The 14,991-nt window shown below is 40.0% G+C and overlaps 1 protein-coding gene across 29 annotated transcripts in view; it reads left to right on the forward strand.

The window, feature by feature from the left end:
* PARD3 (par-3 family cell polarity regulator) overlaps positions 1–14,991 on the forward strand; it is a 655,030-nt gene that overhangs the window by 441,152 nt on the left and 198,887 nt on the right. For all 29 annotated transcript variants that reach the window (XM_080812103.1, XM_080812093.1, XM_080812097.1 and 26 more), the window contains one exon: positions 12,450–12,681. In XM_080812103.1, coding sequence (XP_080668229.1) covers positions 12,450–12,681 — 232 coding nt within the window. The remainder of the gene's footprint in view (positions 1–12,449; positions 12,682–14,991) is intronic.

Below are 14,991 nucleotides of genomic sequence, written 5' to 3' on the forward strand. Positions count from 1 at the left end.
TTGAACTCGGAAGTTCAAATATTACTCTATGCATCTAACTGTTGTTAGAGACACTACTGCTCAAAGGCCAGGCAGAGACCAGAGATAATTGAAGTGGATTGTAATTTACTTGCAATTTAACTTTTGGGTGAACCGCTCCTGTCACAAATACCTAAGGAAAATTGCAGTGGGGAAGAAAAGCTTTAGATAAAAATCACATTCTGTGGGGACTGAAAGCAAAATCATACAGTTTTTGCCTGTTGCACATACACTGGTTTTGGGAAGGTGAATACCACTGTCGTCACGTAGCGTGCAAGTGAAACTTTGGGAGGGCACTGCTCTGCCCCACCCCTGCCTTCCTGCCTCTTCACCTCCTTCTCCATCTAAAGCTGGATGGAGCCTTTTCATTCTATCCAGCCAGTGATTTTAAATGTATGCAACCTCTTCTTGCCAGATGAAGAACATATTTCCTATTTTTGCTGCCAAGTCTGGGCTCCAAGATCCTGAGTCATACGCGCTTTCAGCCTTCTTTGAGTTTTTTCCCACTCTATCAGTGGTTCCTCTCCAGCCTAACCAGTATCTCTCATGCAGCCCTACTGTGGTAGCATCATGCTTCTGCCTGTCCTGGGTCTGTATTTAATGAGACGTATGGTACTTTGGCCCCTCGCTCTTAGTTCTTTTTTAAGCTTCTACAGTTTATGATGCTTTTGAATTTTTTTCTTGTTCTGGTTAAAATGTTATTTAAATTCACTCATAAAATGTAATTTTCTCATCTATAAGACTCATTTCAAATGCATCAGGGGATGGAATATATATCAGTACAAGGCACGTGTTTAATTCTGATAGGGACAGCTTTCAGAGTTTCTCAGCCATGTGGATAGACAACTAAATTTGTCCCTATGTCAACTTAGTTTCCTTTTATAATTTGAAATAACTGGTTTAAGTACATTATGTTAAAACTTTTTCATTCAGCTGCCATTGAGACAAAGACAAAGCAAATAGACAAGTTACATTTTGTAAACCAAAGGGGACATTCTGGACGAGATATGGGGAAAGACCTGTGACATGTGCATCTGTAGCCACAGAGCGCTGTGTTGTCCAAAAGGCCTGATTTTATCTTTTTTTTTTTTTTTTCCTCCCAGAGCAGTCTGTTGAACTCAGGATACAAAAGAAAAAAGAGAGAGAGAGAAAAAAACAGATAATGTACATTTCAGACTTCTGCAATCCGGGTTGTTGAGGTGGCATTAGTGGAGTGGAGTGGGCACTGAGCTGGGATTCGGGCCACTCACGTCCTAGTCCACATCCTTCTGATGAGTTTGGGATTCTGGTCAAGCTACCTAAAACCCTTGAGCTTTAAGTTTCTTGTTGTGGAACTGAAGATTGGAACAACTAGGTCATTGATTCTCAAAGTTGTGTACTGTGACCTCTGGTCAGGAGGGGAGCCTCAGGGGTTTGGGAAGAGTCCAGAAGTCAGGGGAAGGCTGAGTGGCCAGGACTCTGCTGTCACCCCTCTGTTGCCTTGGCCCTTGAGGGTTTTTTTTTTTTAAAGTTACTTTTAATACATTGTGGTTGTCTGTAAATTTTAATTTTAGTAAAGGATAGTTTGCAGCTCTTTAGAAAATTCGTGAAAAGCTCTGGTTTAGATAGTTTCTGAGGTCCTCTGTAGTTTTGCCATTCCATGATTCTGTGTACCTGTTCACTTACCTGCCTCAGTCCTGCCTGCGACGCTCTCTGACCTTCTGTAGAGCCCACGAAAGGAAACACCACCATGTCTGGTTTAGTCCTGCCTAACCAAGCATGGGGCCAGGCCGATCACGGGATTCGGTGAATATTCATTGTATCAATGAGTGAGCTCCTGCTTAACTAGTCCCTCTGCGTCTCTGCAAGAGAGAAGTGGGACAGACACATTCACTCTGCGGGAAGAAGGGGATGGTGGTGTCATGTTGCCATCCCTCTTTGTACTCCACGCGGAACCTGCACGCACCAGACCTCTGGTACCTAAGCAAAGTCTTAAAAAAAAAATTTAAAAAAAAATGACCCTCCGGCCCAGGGCTACTGCTGGTGAGCATTAGACTGTCCCCTTCACGTAGGACTAGATACAAAAAGGTGTTCTGTGGCTCCGGCAACGAGGAAGGTCCAGCTCATTCCACTCTTCCTTTGGTTTCCTAAACAGCGTCCTTTTCAGAGTCTGGCTTCTGGATTCTCACGGCCTGGTCCACACATGTGCTGTCACCGTGGCTTCCCAGCTCCCGCATGCTTGTTTCTGGTTGTGCTCCACATCCCCTCCTCCCAGGGCGCTGTCCCTTGTGGCGAGCGCATCTCTCTCCTGCCCCTGTCTGTGCCCTGGGGGTCTCCGGCAGACCGTGCTTTCTTGTGCTGTGGCCTGATGCCCTCACAGCCGCCGGTGGCGGGGAAAATGCCCTTTCGCTGTTGAACGTGGCTCTGAAGCGGGGAGCACTGTCCTAGCAGACAGTCCTTTTGTTCCCCCACCAGTGCACCCCAGACGTGTGGGCACAGAGGGCGGGATGTCATCAGGAGGCCGTGAAGCCGTGAGCCGAGGCGGGGGACCCGGACAGACAGCCCCCCGTGCTGCTCCTGTCCCTGTTTCCTCCTCCCGCCTGAGCCCTGCAAGTAAGATGCTGAGGCGTAGGCTCGCTTGATTGCTCTTGTCAGTCGGGCCGAGCATCTCCCTGGTGACTGTATTTCGTGGCTCCGAACAGGCTTGCCTCTTCTCTGCGGTGTCGAAATCATGGCATGGGCACAACAATGGGGGCCAAGAGACCGGGGCGGGCTCCATGTGGTATCTGGTATCTGTCATCTTCTGTAACACTTAGGTTCTTCCTGTGGAGATGGCAGAAGCCAGCGTTTTTGTCTCTCATTTAATCCATCTGGCCTCTCCATGTTGTGTGTGTCTGTCTGGATCAAGATGGAGCTTTGTATTCTGGGACCCATTATCTCCGAGGCCCTACCTGGGCTTGACAGGTCAGGGCATCCACAATCTGCTCTCTCTTCTATGCAAATTACATACCCTGCCTGGCTCTCAGCACGTGGCTTCTACCTCTCCCAGAATAAATCAGTTTCTGTTGCTATGTGCAACAACATTGCTTTGTTTTCTTCTTGAAAAATATATGGTCCCATTTATTTATTTATTTATTTTTCTGTTTGAAGTTGCCAAATTGTAAGTCTTCCTATCGATACAGAAACTGCTTTTTGTTGGGGTCAGGAGGTGAAACATAATGAAACCAAATACACTCTTATTAATTGTACCTATGGATTTTAAGATAGATCTAGTTTACAGTTTTAGATGTGAAAACTGTGGGCCTTGAAAACAGAGACAACTTGCTTTTGAGTGGCTTGCCCACTTTTCTTGTAGTCTCTTATCAGGGTATAAGAAAAGACATAGCTCTATAAAATATACATAACTTAGGTTAACCCTGTGAGATTTGAAAAAGGTAAATTAATAGTAGTAAGTCAGCTCATATGAGAGATCCCTGGGTAATTTTTTTGTTTATTAGTTACAAAACAACATATTGCAGTTGCTAGCTCAAATTTTCTATGGTCGGCATTCTGCACACTCGTAGGCACTTCAGCACTATGTATTCCAGCAAAATATGCAAACTAAGTCTAATTTTATCTAAGCAAAACCCATTAGATTATAGAAAATCTGCTGTGACAATTCAGGACATGGGTTTCAAAGTCAAAAGTACTTTGAAAAGTACTTTGAAAGTACTTTTATGTAGTTGATTAATATCGATAATTGGATGTTGAGCTATAGAAATTTTTGTTCCAGAATTGTAGGAATAGCCTGTCCTGTGCTTTTAAGCCAATTTGAATACTTAAATATCACCTGCAGTTTAAGAAAAGGAGCTTTGATTAATTTTAGGAAGTTTCTCCATGCAATATGGGTGTAAGCGTGTGAAGTAGCCCGAGGTGTTCGTCCCACTTCTTTTTGTGGGTGAATATTAACTTAAGTAAGCTAAAAGTACAATGAAAAGTCACATCTGAAGTGTTTGAATTATAGAATCCTCATTTTAACCACTTTTTGATAAGAAAGAAGTATTTAAATAGTTGACCAAGAGCACAGTTGGGAAAAACTGAATCATGCTGAACGCATACTTTCTGATTCATAGTCCTGTAATTTTTCTAGAATACTAAACTTCCAAATGGGAAAGCCCCTACACTAAAACTACTTTAAAGTATGTGAGTGTGTGTTCATGAGTCGTGGCTCCTAAAATCTGATATTTACGCTGTAAGTTCCTGGGGGCCATGGGGTGGTTCAACCCACTGAATAAACCGATCCTTAAGAAGCAATGTGGTTAAGGGCCATTGTAGTGCATGGGTTATCATGGCACCTAAGGTCAGGGTACCCACTTAGCCTCTGTGGACTTAGAGCAGAAGGGGAGGTAGCGAGGAAAAGGCTCCCCAGAAGAGGTATGAGTGGAGATGAGTGGTGTTGCCCCAGTGGTCTTCACCTGGGTTTGTAGGCAGCATGTGCATCAGAAAGAGTGTGTACCTTCTCTGGGTTGCCATAGATTGATTAAGGTTGATGTGTGTAGTGTAGGTGACAGCGTAATGAGGAATACGGTTTAAGATGAAAGTAGAAGACAAATCACAGACAACCTTGTTTAAATTATTTCTGTTTTATACAAAGGGCCATAAAGAACCATTGAAGAATTTTGAGTAAGAGTGTGATTGCTGGGGTGGTAGGACAGAGGATGGTTATCAGGGATGTCATGGTAAGTGAGCAGTACCGGTGGCAAGAAAATCAGTTATATGTTAGTAATGTGATAATCCAGGTTGAGTAATGATGCTTGGCAGTGCCAAAGAAAAGGAAGAAACTGCGTTTACATGCTTAGCATCTCACACATAAAGATGGATGATGATGATGTGATTTTTCTCATTAGCACTTCCAGGCTCTGAAACTTTGAATCATCATCGTACTGTGTAATCACTCCATTACCAAGCTTTCTTAATTTTTCCCCATGAAATCTACTAATTTCACTCCTTCTGTTCAATCTAGCCCAAATCCTCATTATTTAATATCTAAAATTATTGTTAGGATCTCCTAACTGATCCTGTTGTCTCTCTCTGTAATCACGTTCTTATTCTCAGAGTCTTTCAAGCCTCCCAGCTCATTCTTGCCTGGAGCATGTAATCTCCATGAGCTGTATCTTCTTCCTCCCCCTCAACCCTACCCTCTCATGGTACATTAGACTATCTGCCTTCTTTAGGAAACTTCTTCCCATGTACTCTAGTCTTCCCTTGACTTTCTCAAGACTTAACTGATTATATAGAATGTATCTGAGACTTTATAGTATAAAGCATTTTTTTTTTTTTAACATCAAGAAGATTTTGTGGAGTCCCCAGTATGGACTGGCTTGATAGTTTAGAACACTGGCTTTTGGGGGATAGTGATTTTGATTTCTCAATAAATAGCAAAATAGAGCATTGCTAGCCATTCACTACTTTATCAAATTTGCACATGGTTGTGTTGTTATTTATTTTTGTTTTTGTATTTTTTTCACTTAAAAGAGTCAGAACAGTGACCTGGAATCTCTTTCCTTGACACTATAAATCATATTCTGTGCAGTATTAGAGCATAGATTCAATACCAAGCTCATTCCATGATTAAAAGTAAAATTTTTAGTGAAGTTCCAACAGTAGAGTGATGAGTGCCACCATTTTGGTTGTGTAACCAATCCATTCTGTCTGTTGAAAGGAACACTTTCAGCTTCACTACATCATCCCCACGGACAGGAAGTAATATCCATTGTAGACCATCATTTGAATATAAAAATCAATTAGATGCCGAAAGTTAAAATGCAAGGGTTCAGAAAATTGAGGGTATGACCCTCATTGTACTTGTTCTGTAGCATTCTCTTGGGAAGGGAAGGATAACGGAGATGACCTTCTACCAGCATCTTCAGGAGCATTTTACCTGTTTAATTTGGAGCGATGCTAGAATATAAAGTAGAAATGAAAAATGAGTTTTGGTGATAAGTCTTCAGTTCTTTGGAAGAGTGATCTTAATTGTTTTTGTCTACTCTTCAACATAAACAGTTATTGTTGTTGGTTTTTTTAAATGAACTAAATGTACTTTAGAGTATTTTTGGAATCATCTACTTGACCTGTTCTCCAGTTGCTGAAACCGCTTCTGTGATAGCACGTGGCAAATGTCACATGAAATCTTCCTATCTTTCTTTTCATAGTCAGACTGTTGGTTCTTCATCATATCAGTTATTATTCTCACCTCACATTTTAGGGCGAAAGCTTCTTAATTCTTCATGTTTCACGTTTGGTGGCAGCTTTGTAATTTTTTTTTTTTTTTTTTTTAGCATTTTGAAAAAGCTAAATTTTCCATTGCCAAGAGCTCATCATTCTAATGTTAAAAGTCAGAGTCCAGAAAAGCAGATCCTGTTATTCGACACCATCTGTATCACTAGCTGTTCATTTTCCACATCTTTCTTCCTTTTCAAAGTCAAAATATTCTACTAAAATAAGAAACAAAAAGAATATTTATATCCCCAAAGTTCTTGAATCCTGCATGGGACTTTGCAGTGCCCGGGAGTCTAGTCTTCATTAATTTTTATCACTTTTTTTATTTTTTTAACCTTAGATTAATCAGTAGACATTGGTAGGGGTCAGTGGATTTGCTAAGTCTAGTGAAATTTTCCAATTACTCATGTCTCGTTTGAACTTACTCATTTTAAGTTTTAAGAAGATAAATTCCAAAGACTTAGTCATCCTCTATACAATTACTCCATTTAATTCTTTGTCTTTTAAAATAAATTGTAAATTACTCAAGAATATGTGGTTCCCTCATTAGGTATTTCTGATACCTAGGGTAGTCCTTCATAAATAGGGAACAGTAAAGGATGGTTTTCCATGTGATTGACTGTTTGTTCATTCTGTCATTCACTCGAGAAATAATGATGCTTCTTTGAGCTGTGCCCTCAAAGGAAAGGACTTGTTTACTGGTGATTAAGAAGTAATATTGCCATTCTCATTTTGTGTTTCCCTGTTTATACCTACTGAACAATTCATTTAACTCTAGTAGCCAGTCTGAACAAATCATTTAATTCTAGCAAAGTTGTCACCACTACCCAGAATTACATTTAACTGCTAACTCTGACACTTAGGATAGATAGTATCTTTCACAGCTACTCTAAAGTTTGATTTACACAATGTACCTATTAGGAAGTTTTCAGCTGCATTTAATAGAAAATCCAACTCAGAGCAGCTAGAACCGTAAGGAAATGCGCTGTCTTATGTAGCTGAGCTCTGGAGTTGGGCAGCTTCAGAGACCACTGGGTTCATAGCCCATGAGGGTTACCAAAGATCCCCCATCTTCCTGCCCTCTCAGCTCCATTATCCACAATTCAGCTTATCCAGAGGGTAATCACAGACCTCAGAGGCCTTCTGCTTTCTTGTCCATATCCAACAGAAGGGAGGGAGGGAGCTATCTCCCCAAGCATGGAGTGTTTCTATGCAGGTTGACGGGACCGTTCTCAGACTAGTAACATTGGAAATAGTAAATCAAGGGGCAGGCACCCATAGGTTGGTCTAATGCTGAATTAACCTGTTGGAGCTAGATTGCATTCCTGAACACGGTCAGAGTCCCATTAAGAAGAAAGGGGAAAATGGATTGTGGATAAGCAACCAACAGAAATCATTAACAGTATCAACAGTAACAATGGGGAAGAAAATACTCTCAGGTCCATGTGGTTTAGAGTCAATTTTTGATTGGAAAATGTTTGTGATAACTAGATAGAAGTATTTGTTTATGTCAGGAGCTGCAGAACTTTTTCTGTTGAAACCTAACGTCATTTCCTCCATAATCATTAACATATAAGTGCCCAATCTTTTCTGAACTTCTTGGTGACCCAGTCCTAACATGATACCTTGCAGAATTAAGTAGCTTAATTTGTAGCATGGACTAGAATTTTAATTGAGCTGCATTTGCATCTGTTGAAAACATGGTAATTAGGTATGTTTTAATTGCAGAATGATGGTGCTGCATTAAAGAGAAATGAGCAGCTTCACATTAAACCTTCTTCAGAAAGAGAAACTTAAAAGTATCTGCCTTCCTAGGTAATCGTGTGGGAAAGTTCAGTGCATAGAGCAGGTTAAAATAGGCAGAAGTGTTAGTCAAAAATAGAAATTTCTATTTGTTTGGAAGGAGGTAATCATCTTTCTTTGTGTAGGCTATCTGAAACAGGAAATCAAATAATGTGTCAAGATGAGCAGAATTAAGGAGAAAAAATGTAAAACATAGCATTGAAATAGATCATCTAAGTGTAAGTTTATGATTAGTTCTTGGATTGTATTTTATGGTGGGAACACAATTGATCAAACCATTTACTGCTAATATATTGCCAGTACTTTTCTTTCTTGAAAAATTGTTTATGTGAATTTTTTTGTATTTTTTTTAAGTTTGAGGGAATAAAAGTATTTTATGTACCTTATTATAAAGGTGGTTTTAAGTGTACAAAGATTGGTTGTAAAACTTTAAAAAATAATCTGACTAGTATTATCAGTGACCTTGAATATACATATTTAAAACAGTTATACATCTGTAGCCCATTTATTTAAGCTTTTGATAAGCACCATAATTCTGCATGGGGACAGGGTCAAGTGAGAGATCCTTACTTTTTTTTTTCTATCAAATGTTTTTAGAATTCGAAGTATATAGTACTCTAAAAGAACATCTTATGTTTGTACATATGAAGCCACATATTGCTAAATATTTTTAATTAGTTGGCATTCAAAGGGATTACTTAAATCAGTACACCCCCAGAAGAGTTTCTGTGATAATGTATTATCTAAATTAGAATGTTCCGAATAAGCATAAAGAATTCTCAAACGTGCAAGTATCATTTTAAAACAGTCCACTTGCTTGGGGCAGGAAACGGAGCTAGGATTTTTGATTTTATAAAATGAGGTTACAAAACCCAAAGTTAATAAATAATTTAATACTAATTTTCTCTGTTTCACCCAATTTAGAAAATAAGTTGTATTACATACACCAGAAAATTATTGTGAGCATGAAAAGAACTGGCAACAAATCTGACTTCAGCATATAGTCAGTTGTGAAGGCGCTGCCTTTATTCTGTTACCGAGCCAGGAGCAGACATATGCCCCTTGTACTTCTGCCAAAACTATTAGGCAGAAAACTAGCAGAACTGCTACTGATACTTCCATTCATGATTTATGATAATGGTTGCTGTGGAAGACTAAGTCACTTACATTTATTGAGCTCATTTTTTTGTTTATAGTTTCAGATATTGGAGAGGGCTCTAAAATCCATTAGACAACACGTGTAGCACTAACAATAATCACATGAAAAGGTACCAGCAACTGATGAGGGAGCGAAACCAAGTACAATGAGCCTTCCCGATGTTGTAGTTGGGGTGTGGCTAGTTTTGTCACACTCGGTTAGAGGAGAGTAGGTATTGTTCTGAACCTCGAGGAATGGGGATACCCGAGACTGGAGGAGAGTTTGTTTGGTTGGGATAAAGTCATGCGTCAGGCTTAGCCACAGTCCTTCCTCTGCTGTCTGCGTCTGCCTGGCAGTCCTCATTTTAGAAGAAGTTTAGAGAATGGGAGGCAGACATGTAGTCATACCCCATGGGGAGTGCAGTAATAAAAGTTTGTACCAAGAGTTATGGAAGGATAGGTAAAGGGAGGCTTGCATGTTGGGGATTTTAGAAGATTGACTAGCATCCATTTAGCTATCTTGAGTGGACCAATAGACCTAGGTTTTACAGTTCTTGAGAACCTCTGATTGCTATGTAACTATTTGCATGATTATCTCAAAGTTGAGACCACACCTGTTCCCCAGAGGGTTGAGACAGCAGTTGGTGACCAGGTGGAGAACCAGCATGTTTACAGGGTCAGACAAGGCGCTTCAGACCTGCTAAAGTGATATTTATATTCTCCTGGGAGACTCACGTATAAAAAGGCTACATTATACTTGCACGTCTTTGGGCTAGTTGACCAGGATATTCTTTTTTTTTTTTTTTTTTTTTTAAGATTATTTATTTATTTATTTATCAGAGAGAGAGAGAGAGAGAGAGATCACAAGTAGGCAGAGAGAGAGGAGGAAGCAGGCTCCCCGCTGAGCAGAGAGCCCGATGCGGGGCTTGATCCCAGGACCCTGGGACCATGACCTGAACCGAAGGCAGAGGCTTAACCCAGGCCACCCAGGCACTCCTGACCAGGATATTCTTTCACTGCTCCATGTAGACCACAAAAAAAAGAGAGGAAAAAAAGCAAAATTTTAAAATCTACTGTGTCCTTTGGAGCAGGAAAGTGGTTCACAGTTAGATAAGCTGGTGCAGAGGGAGGCAGACCTTTCCAAAGGCATTTAAGTCACTGGTCGCACCTTTCTAAGTCATTAAAGTCACTGGTTGCTAGCCAGTCCTAGAGTTTCATGTACATTTTTGATCTGGCTTCTTGAGTGATTTCATCAACATGAGCCACAAGTCACGGCATTAAATGAATACATAGGATTGACAGTAGGTTTCTGAAATACAGTGCTGACTGCTGGAATTATCTTCTGGGCAGATTGTGTAATGACTGGGTGATAGATTACCTCAGTGTGTGTTGTGTGAAGCATGGAATTGAGCAATCACAAACAGAGTTGATGAAAGAAATGCATGAAGGTCTTGCTGAAGTACAATCATATGGGACATAATTCTAGAAAGAGTCCTAGCCTGGGAGTGTGCTGCCTTCAAACTTTTCTGTTTCCTCAGCAAGAAATGGGAGATGTTGGTCTGAATGAACTCTGAAATACCTTCCAGATTTAGAAACGGTGGTGCTTTTATTCTTGAGCTGTATGAAGGCATGACCTGTTGGCGTGAGAAATACATTGGCTCATGTTTTTAACGAAATGTGTCAACAAAAGGAATTGTACACTTTATTTTGGTATCATGCTAAGTAGCTGGCATTTTTTTAAAACTGTATTACTTTGGAGTGGTCATACCATTACTGATATCTTTTCCTCAGATTTGGGAAGGTTTACTAGCAGAACACTAAGATACTGAGATTGTTTTAACTGGTCTTATTATACTTTGATATTGTGTGTTACTAACTCAAGTGTCCCTTGGTGGTGGAGAGGCAAGACTGACTTTCACTTGAAGATATATTAACTTGACTTAGAGGTCAGTTCTTTGTGAAATATTGGGAAGAGGCTTAACTGTTCTATTTGGTTCTGTGTTAGAAGAAGTTCAAAAACATTGATTCCTACTTTATTTGTTGATGCAGGAGAATAAAATGACCTCAGAAGTCAAGGGAAAATCTGAAGCCCCAATAATTCTTACTCTATTTGGAAGAAAATCTTAGGCAACCAATCTCGAAAAAGATTTATGAGAGTGGCTCTTAATATGTACATGTATTGTTTCTTACTTAAGATAGAAATTGTTCCAATTCTTTTGGTAGGTGGAAACCTACTCTAGTTACTTGTCATTCTTTCAAATCAAAAAGTTTGAGGTATTGAAGTGCCCTTGGACCATATGCTTGCTGAGTGTTGGTTCAAAGAATAGGATATTGTTATCACTAAGTAGATCTTTTATCTGCAGACTTCAAAGGAGTGTGAGGTTATTGATTTACACATTTTCATGGTTTTATCCATCTTTGTTTCATTGTCATGCTGTAGATGGACATGCAGAATTATTTAGGATTAGAAGATACAGTAGCATTTGCTTATGATGTTGGCTTTATGCAATGACAGTATGAGGAAAAGTAACAGAGACTGTGAAGATCCAGTCTTCTGTTTGCAGAAATCACAAATGGACATATTTGGGAGCCTGAAGAAAGAAGTCCTTGTGCTGGTGTTGGTGTGCTTACTGAGGGGCCAGAGTAGATCTACGTTATCCTTACCTGTGAGGAAAGGAAGCACCAGAGGAAGGGCTGCTTGTTTTCTTTGCATTTTGCAAATATAGTACACAGGAGCCTTAGGGATCCACGCTATGTGATAAGTGCCTACTAATCCCCACCAGCCATGCATAGCTGTATCAAAGAGGATATTACCCTAGTGAAGGAATCAACATCTGGCCAGAAAGCTGCTTGTCTCTTACTGTTGGTACATGATCTTCACGTAGGAATACTCATGTGCTTAGTAGTCATCCACACCACATGTTCAGTTCTCATTCTCCTCAAAAGTAAATAGCACAGGGGCACCTGGCAGGCTCAGTCGGAGGAGCATGGGACTCTTGATCTCGGGGTCGTGAGTTCAAGCCCCAGGTTGGGTGTAAAGATTACTAAAAAAGGAAAAACTTAAAAAAACAAAAACTAAATTAACATTGCAATCCACATTGATAGCAGGGTCAAACGACATTAGAAAATAGGAAAACAGTAGAAGCAGTAGAAAAGTAGGAAAGCAAAATCCGCATGTGGATATTTTAGCCTCTTTCACTTTGTTCTTTTGGTTCATTGTGTTCCTCACCTGTTTTTGTTTGTTTCCTTCCAAGTGGAAGAAGACACAGAAGAAAGTTCAAGATCAGGGAGGGAGTCTGTATCCACAGCCAGTGATCAGCCTTCACATTCTCTGGAGAGACACATGAATGGAAACCAAGAGAAAGGCGATAAGATGGATAGGAGAAAGGATAAAGCTGGCAAAGACAAGAAGAAAGACCGAGACAAGGAGAAGGACAAAATGAAAGCCAAGAAGGGAATGCTGAAGGGCTTGGGAGACATGTTCAGGTAAGTCTTTACCCACCCAGAGCAGATCATCCCTAGACATACTTAATCCAGAATTCCAGGAGCACAGACTTGAAAACACCATCTTTGAGTTCAACCAGAAATGTTTTCTAATTTTCAGTCTTCGCCGTTGCACTTGTAATTTCTCAAGGATTTCACTTGAGTCATTTCAGACCGTCGTAGCAGCCTTAAAGATGTTTTCTTGCCAACCATGTAAATAACGGTGAGAGGAAGGAAGGACACGTCTTCATGTTAGCTGTGCATAGAGTAAAAGCCCCGTGGAGACAAAGGGCTATTAAAGCGGTGTTTGTTCTTTTGTGTGTGTGAACAATGGTTCATTATTTAAATTTAACATAGAGCTCAAGTTAGTGGTAGCATTTAAAGGTTCATTAATAACAAGTCTAATAAAAATGTTACAAATAGAGCTTCAATTAAGCTGTGTTGATTAATTTAATACTTATTACTTCAGTCTGTAAAGATTTCATTAGATGTAGTCTCTGGCTGTTTCCTGACAGTTGTTTTTGTGTCCCTAAATTATACTCCGGTATTACTTAGCATATCGTTTTTTACAAATCATTGCTCCACAGTAAAAGTGACAAGTTGTTCAGAAGTTGCACTGAAACTCTCCCATAAATGTTCATCTTAGGTGATTTATAATATTCAGACATTTAATGTTAAATATAAAGATTTCTTGATTGTTCCATAAATTAAACCCCTAAACATATCAAGATCATGGTTTCAAATTGAAAACATACAGCATAGTCACTTGACTGTTCAAACTGTAGTTACCTGTATTAGGAATCCCTTCCTTTTAACTTTTTTTTAATTGCAAAATATGAACAAGAGTTTTTATTTTCATGGAATTTCTTGATTTATGATCCTCAGGTTGACCTCAGTAACTCAGAGAGTTAAAGATATGTCAGGCCTGCAAAGTTGAGGACTCGGGGCCCAGCCTACAGGCCGCACAATGCAACAGATGCGCTCTGTACATGTCTGATTAAGTCGAGTGCACAGAAGAAGTATACTATAGACCTAGATAAAACAAAGCCTGGTCTATTAGCGGCATTAGCTTTCATTTAAATATGAAGGGATTTCCATCTCTGATGCTTTAGAGCATTTGGGATTTTCCTAGTTTGACATTAGAGTTTCTCTTGTTTATATACTCCCGAATGCTTTTTCAGTCGGATCGCCTTTCTTCATCATATGCTGTGTCCAGGAACACCTATGGGATGAAACTGCTCTCACAGCCACTTTATTTCAGTTTCTGTGTTAGCCAGGGGCTTTTCTCTCTGTCTATGTAGATGGGCAGCACATAACCTGGCACTTGGTTACAGATGACGTAAGGCCCTTGCCCATCAATTAAAATTTAAGGACTGTGTGCTGCTGTCTTCTTTAAATTAGAGAATACGAGATGGGAGGATATCTTCCCTAGACTTAACACATTCAGCCAGTAGTACCGTCTTGTGTCCAGGTGCCCTCCTGGAGTCACACTGAAAGCCAATGGGCTGTTAGTTTTCCTCCTTCGTTGGCCAACATTTATCTGACAGATACAGTGCTCTCTCCTTCTCATGGTGTGTTTTTTATAAAATATGTTATAAATTATTTCCTTATAAATTTTGTTTCTGTAATTTACAGCTCCAGAATAAGAGAGGCTTTATGGTAGAGTTGTTCCTTTGGGGGTCAGAAGAGTGGACAGTATGGGGTCCATGGGAACGTGTATGTTTCAGGGGGATCCCGAATTGTAACCCGGCAAGCACCTTGTTGCTAAAAGTTCTGTAAAATACCATATGGTGTTTTCTCTAGACAGATTATCTATAGATTATACCTGCACCCTTTAGTGAAAGCCAGCTTTGTGAAAATTCTAATTTCAAAGGCCTGCGTGTTTTTGAAAACTGACTTCCATGTTTAGGTGTAAGGGCCAAAGGTTTTTTTTTCCCCCCTAAAAAATTAGCTTGTATTCTCCCAGTGTTTGAGAATAGCTATTAAAGAAAATAACCAACATTCACTCTTTTTCGGGAACATAGCATCGGTGGTTTGCTAGAATTAGCCCACGCTGGCTTCTGAGAGCGGGTTGCTCCATGTTTAGACATGTAGCCCAATGATTGTTAAACACGGCCATTATAAAAATCAAGTCCGTTTTATAAAATCAAAAACAGTGCTCAAAATTTACCAGTTCCTGATTATTTTATCATATTTTACCACAATCTCTGCTTTGGAGGTTATTTACCCCTCTCTCATCAGCACACATGGACACATTACGAGGGTGGGCAAACACAGCTCTCGCTAGCTCTACCTTTCAAACATGTGCTGCTG

The sequence above is a fragment of the Martes martes genome (assembly GCF_963455335.1).
Source record: "Martes martes genome assembly, chromosome: 8".
Lineage (NCBI taxonomy): Eukaryota > Metazoa > Chordata > Mammalia > Carnivora > Mustelidae > Martes > Martes martes.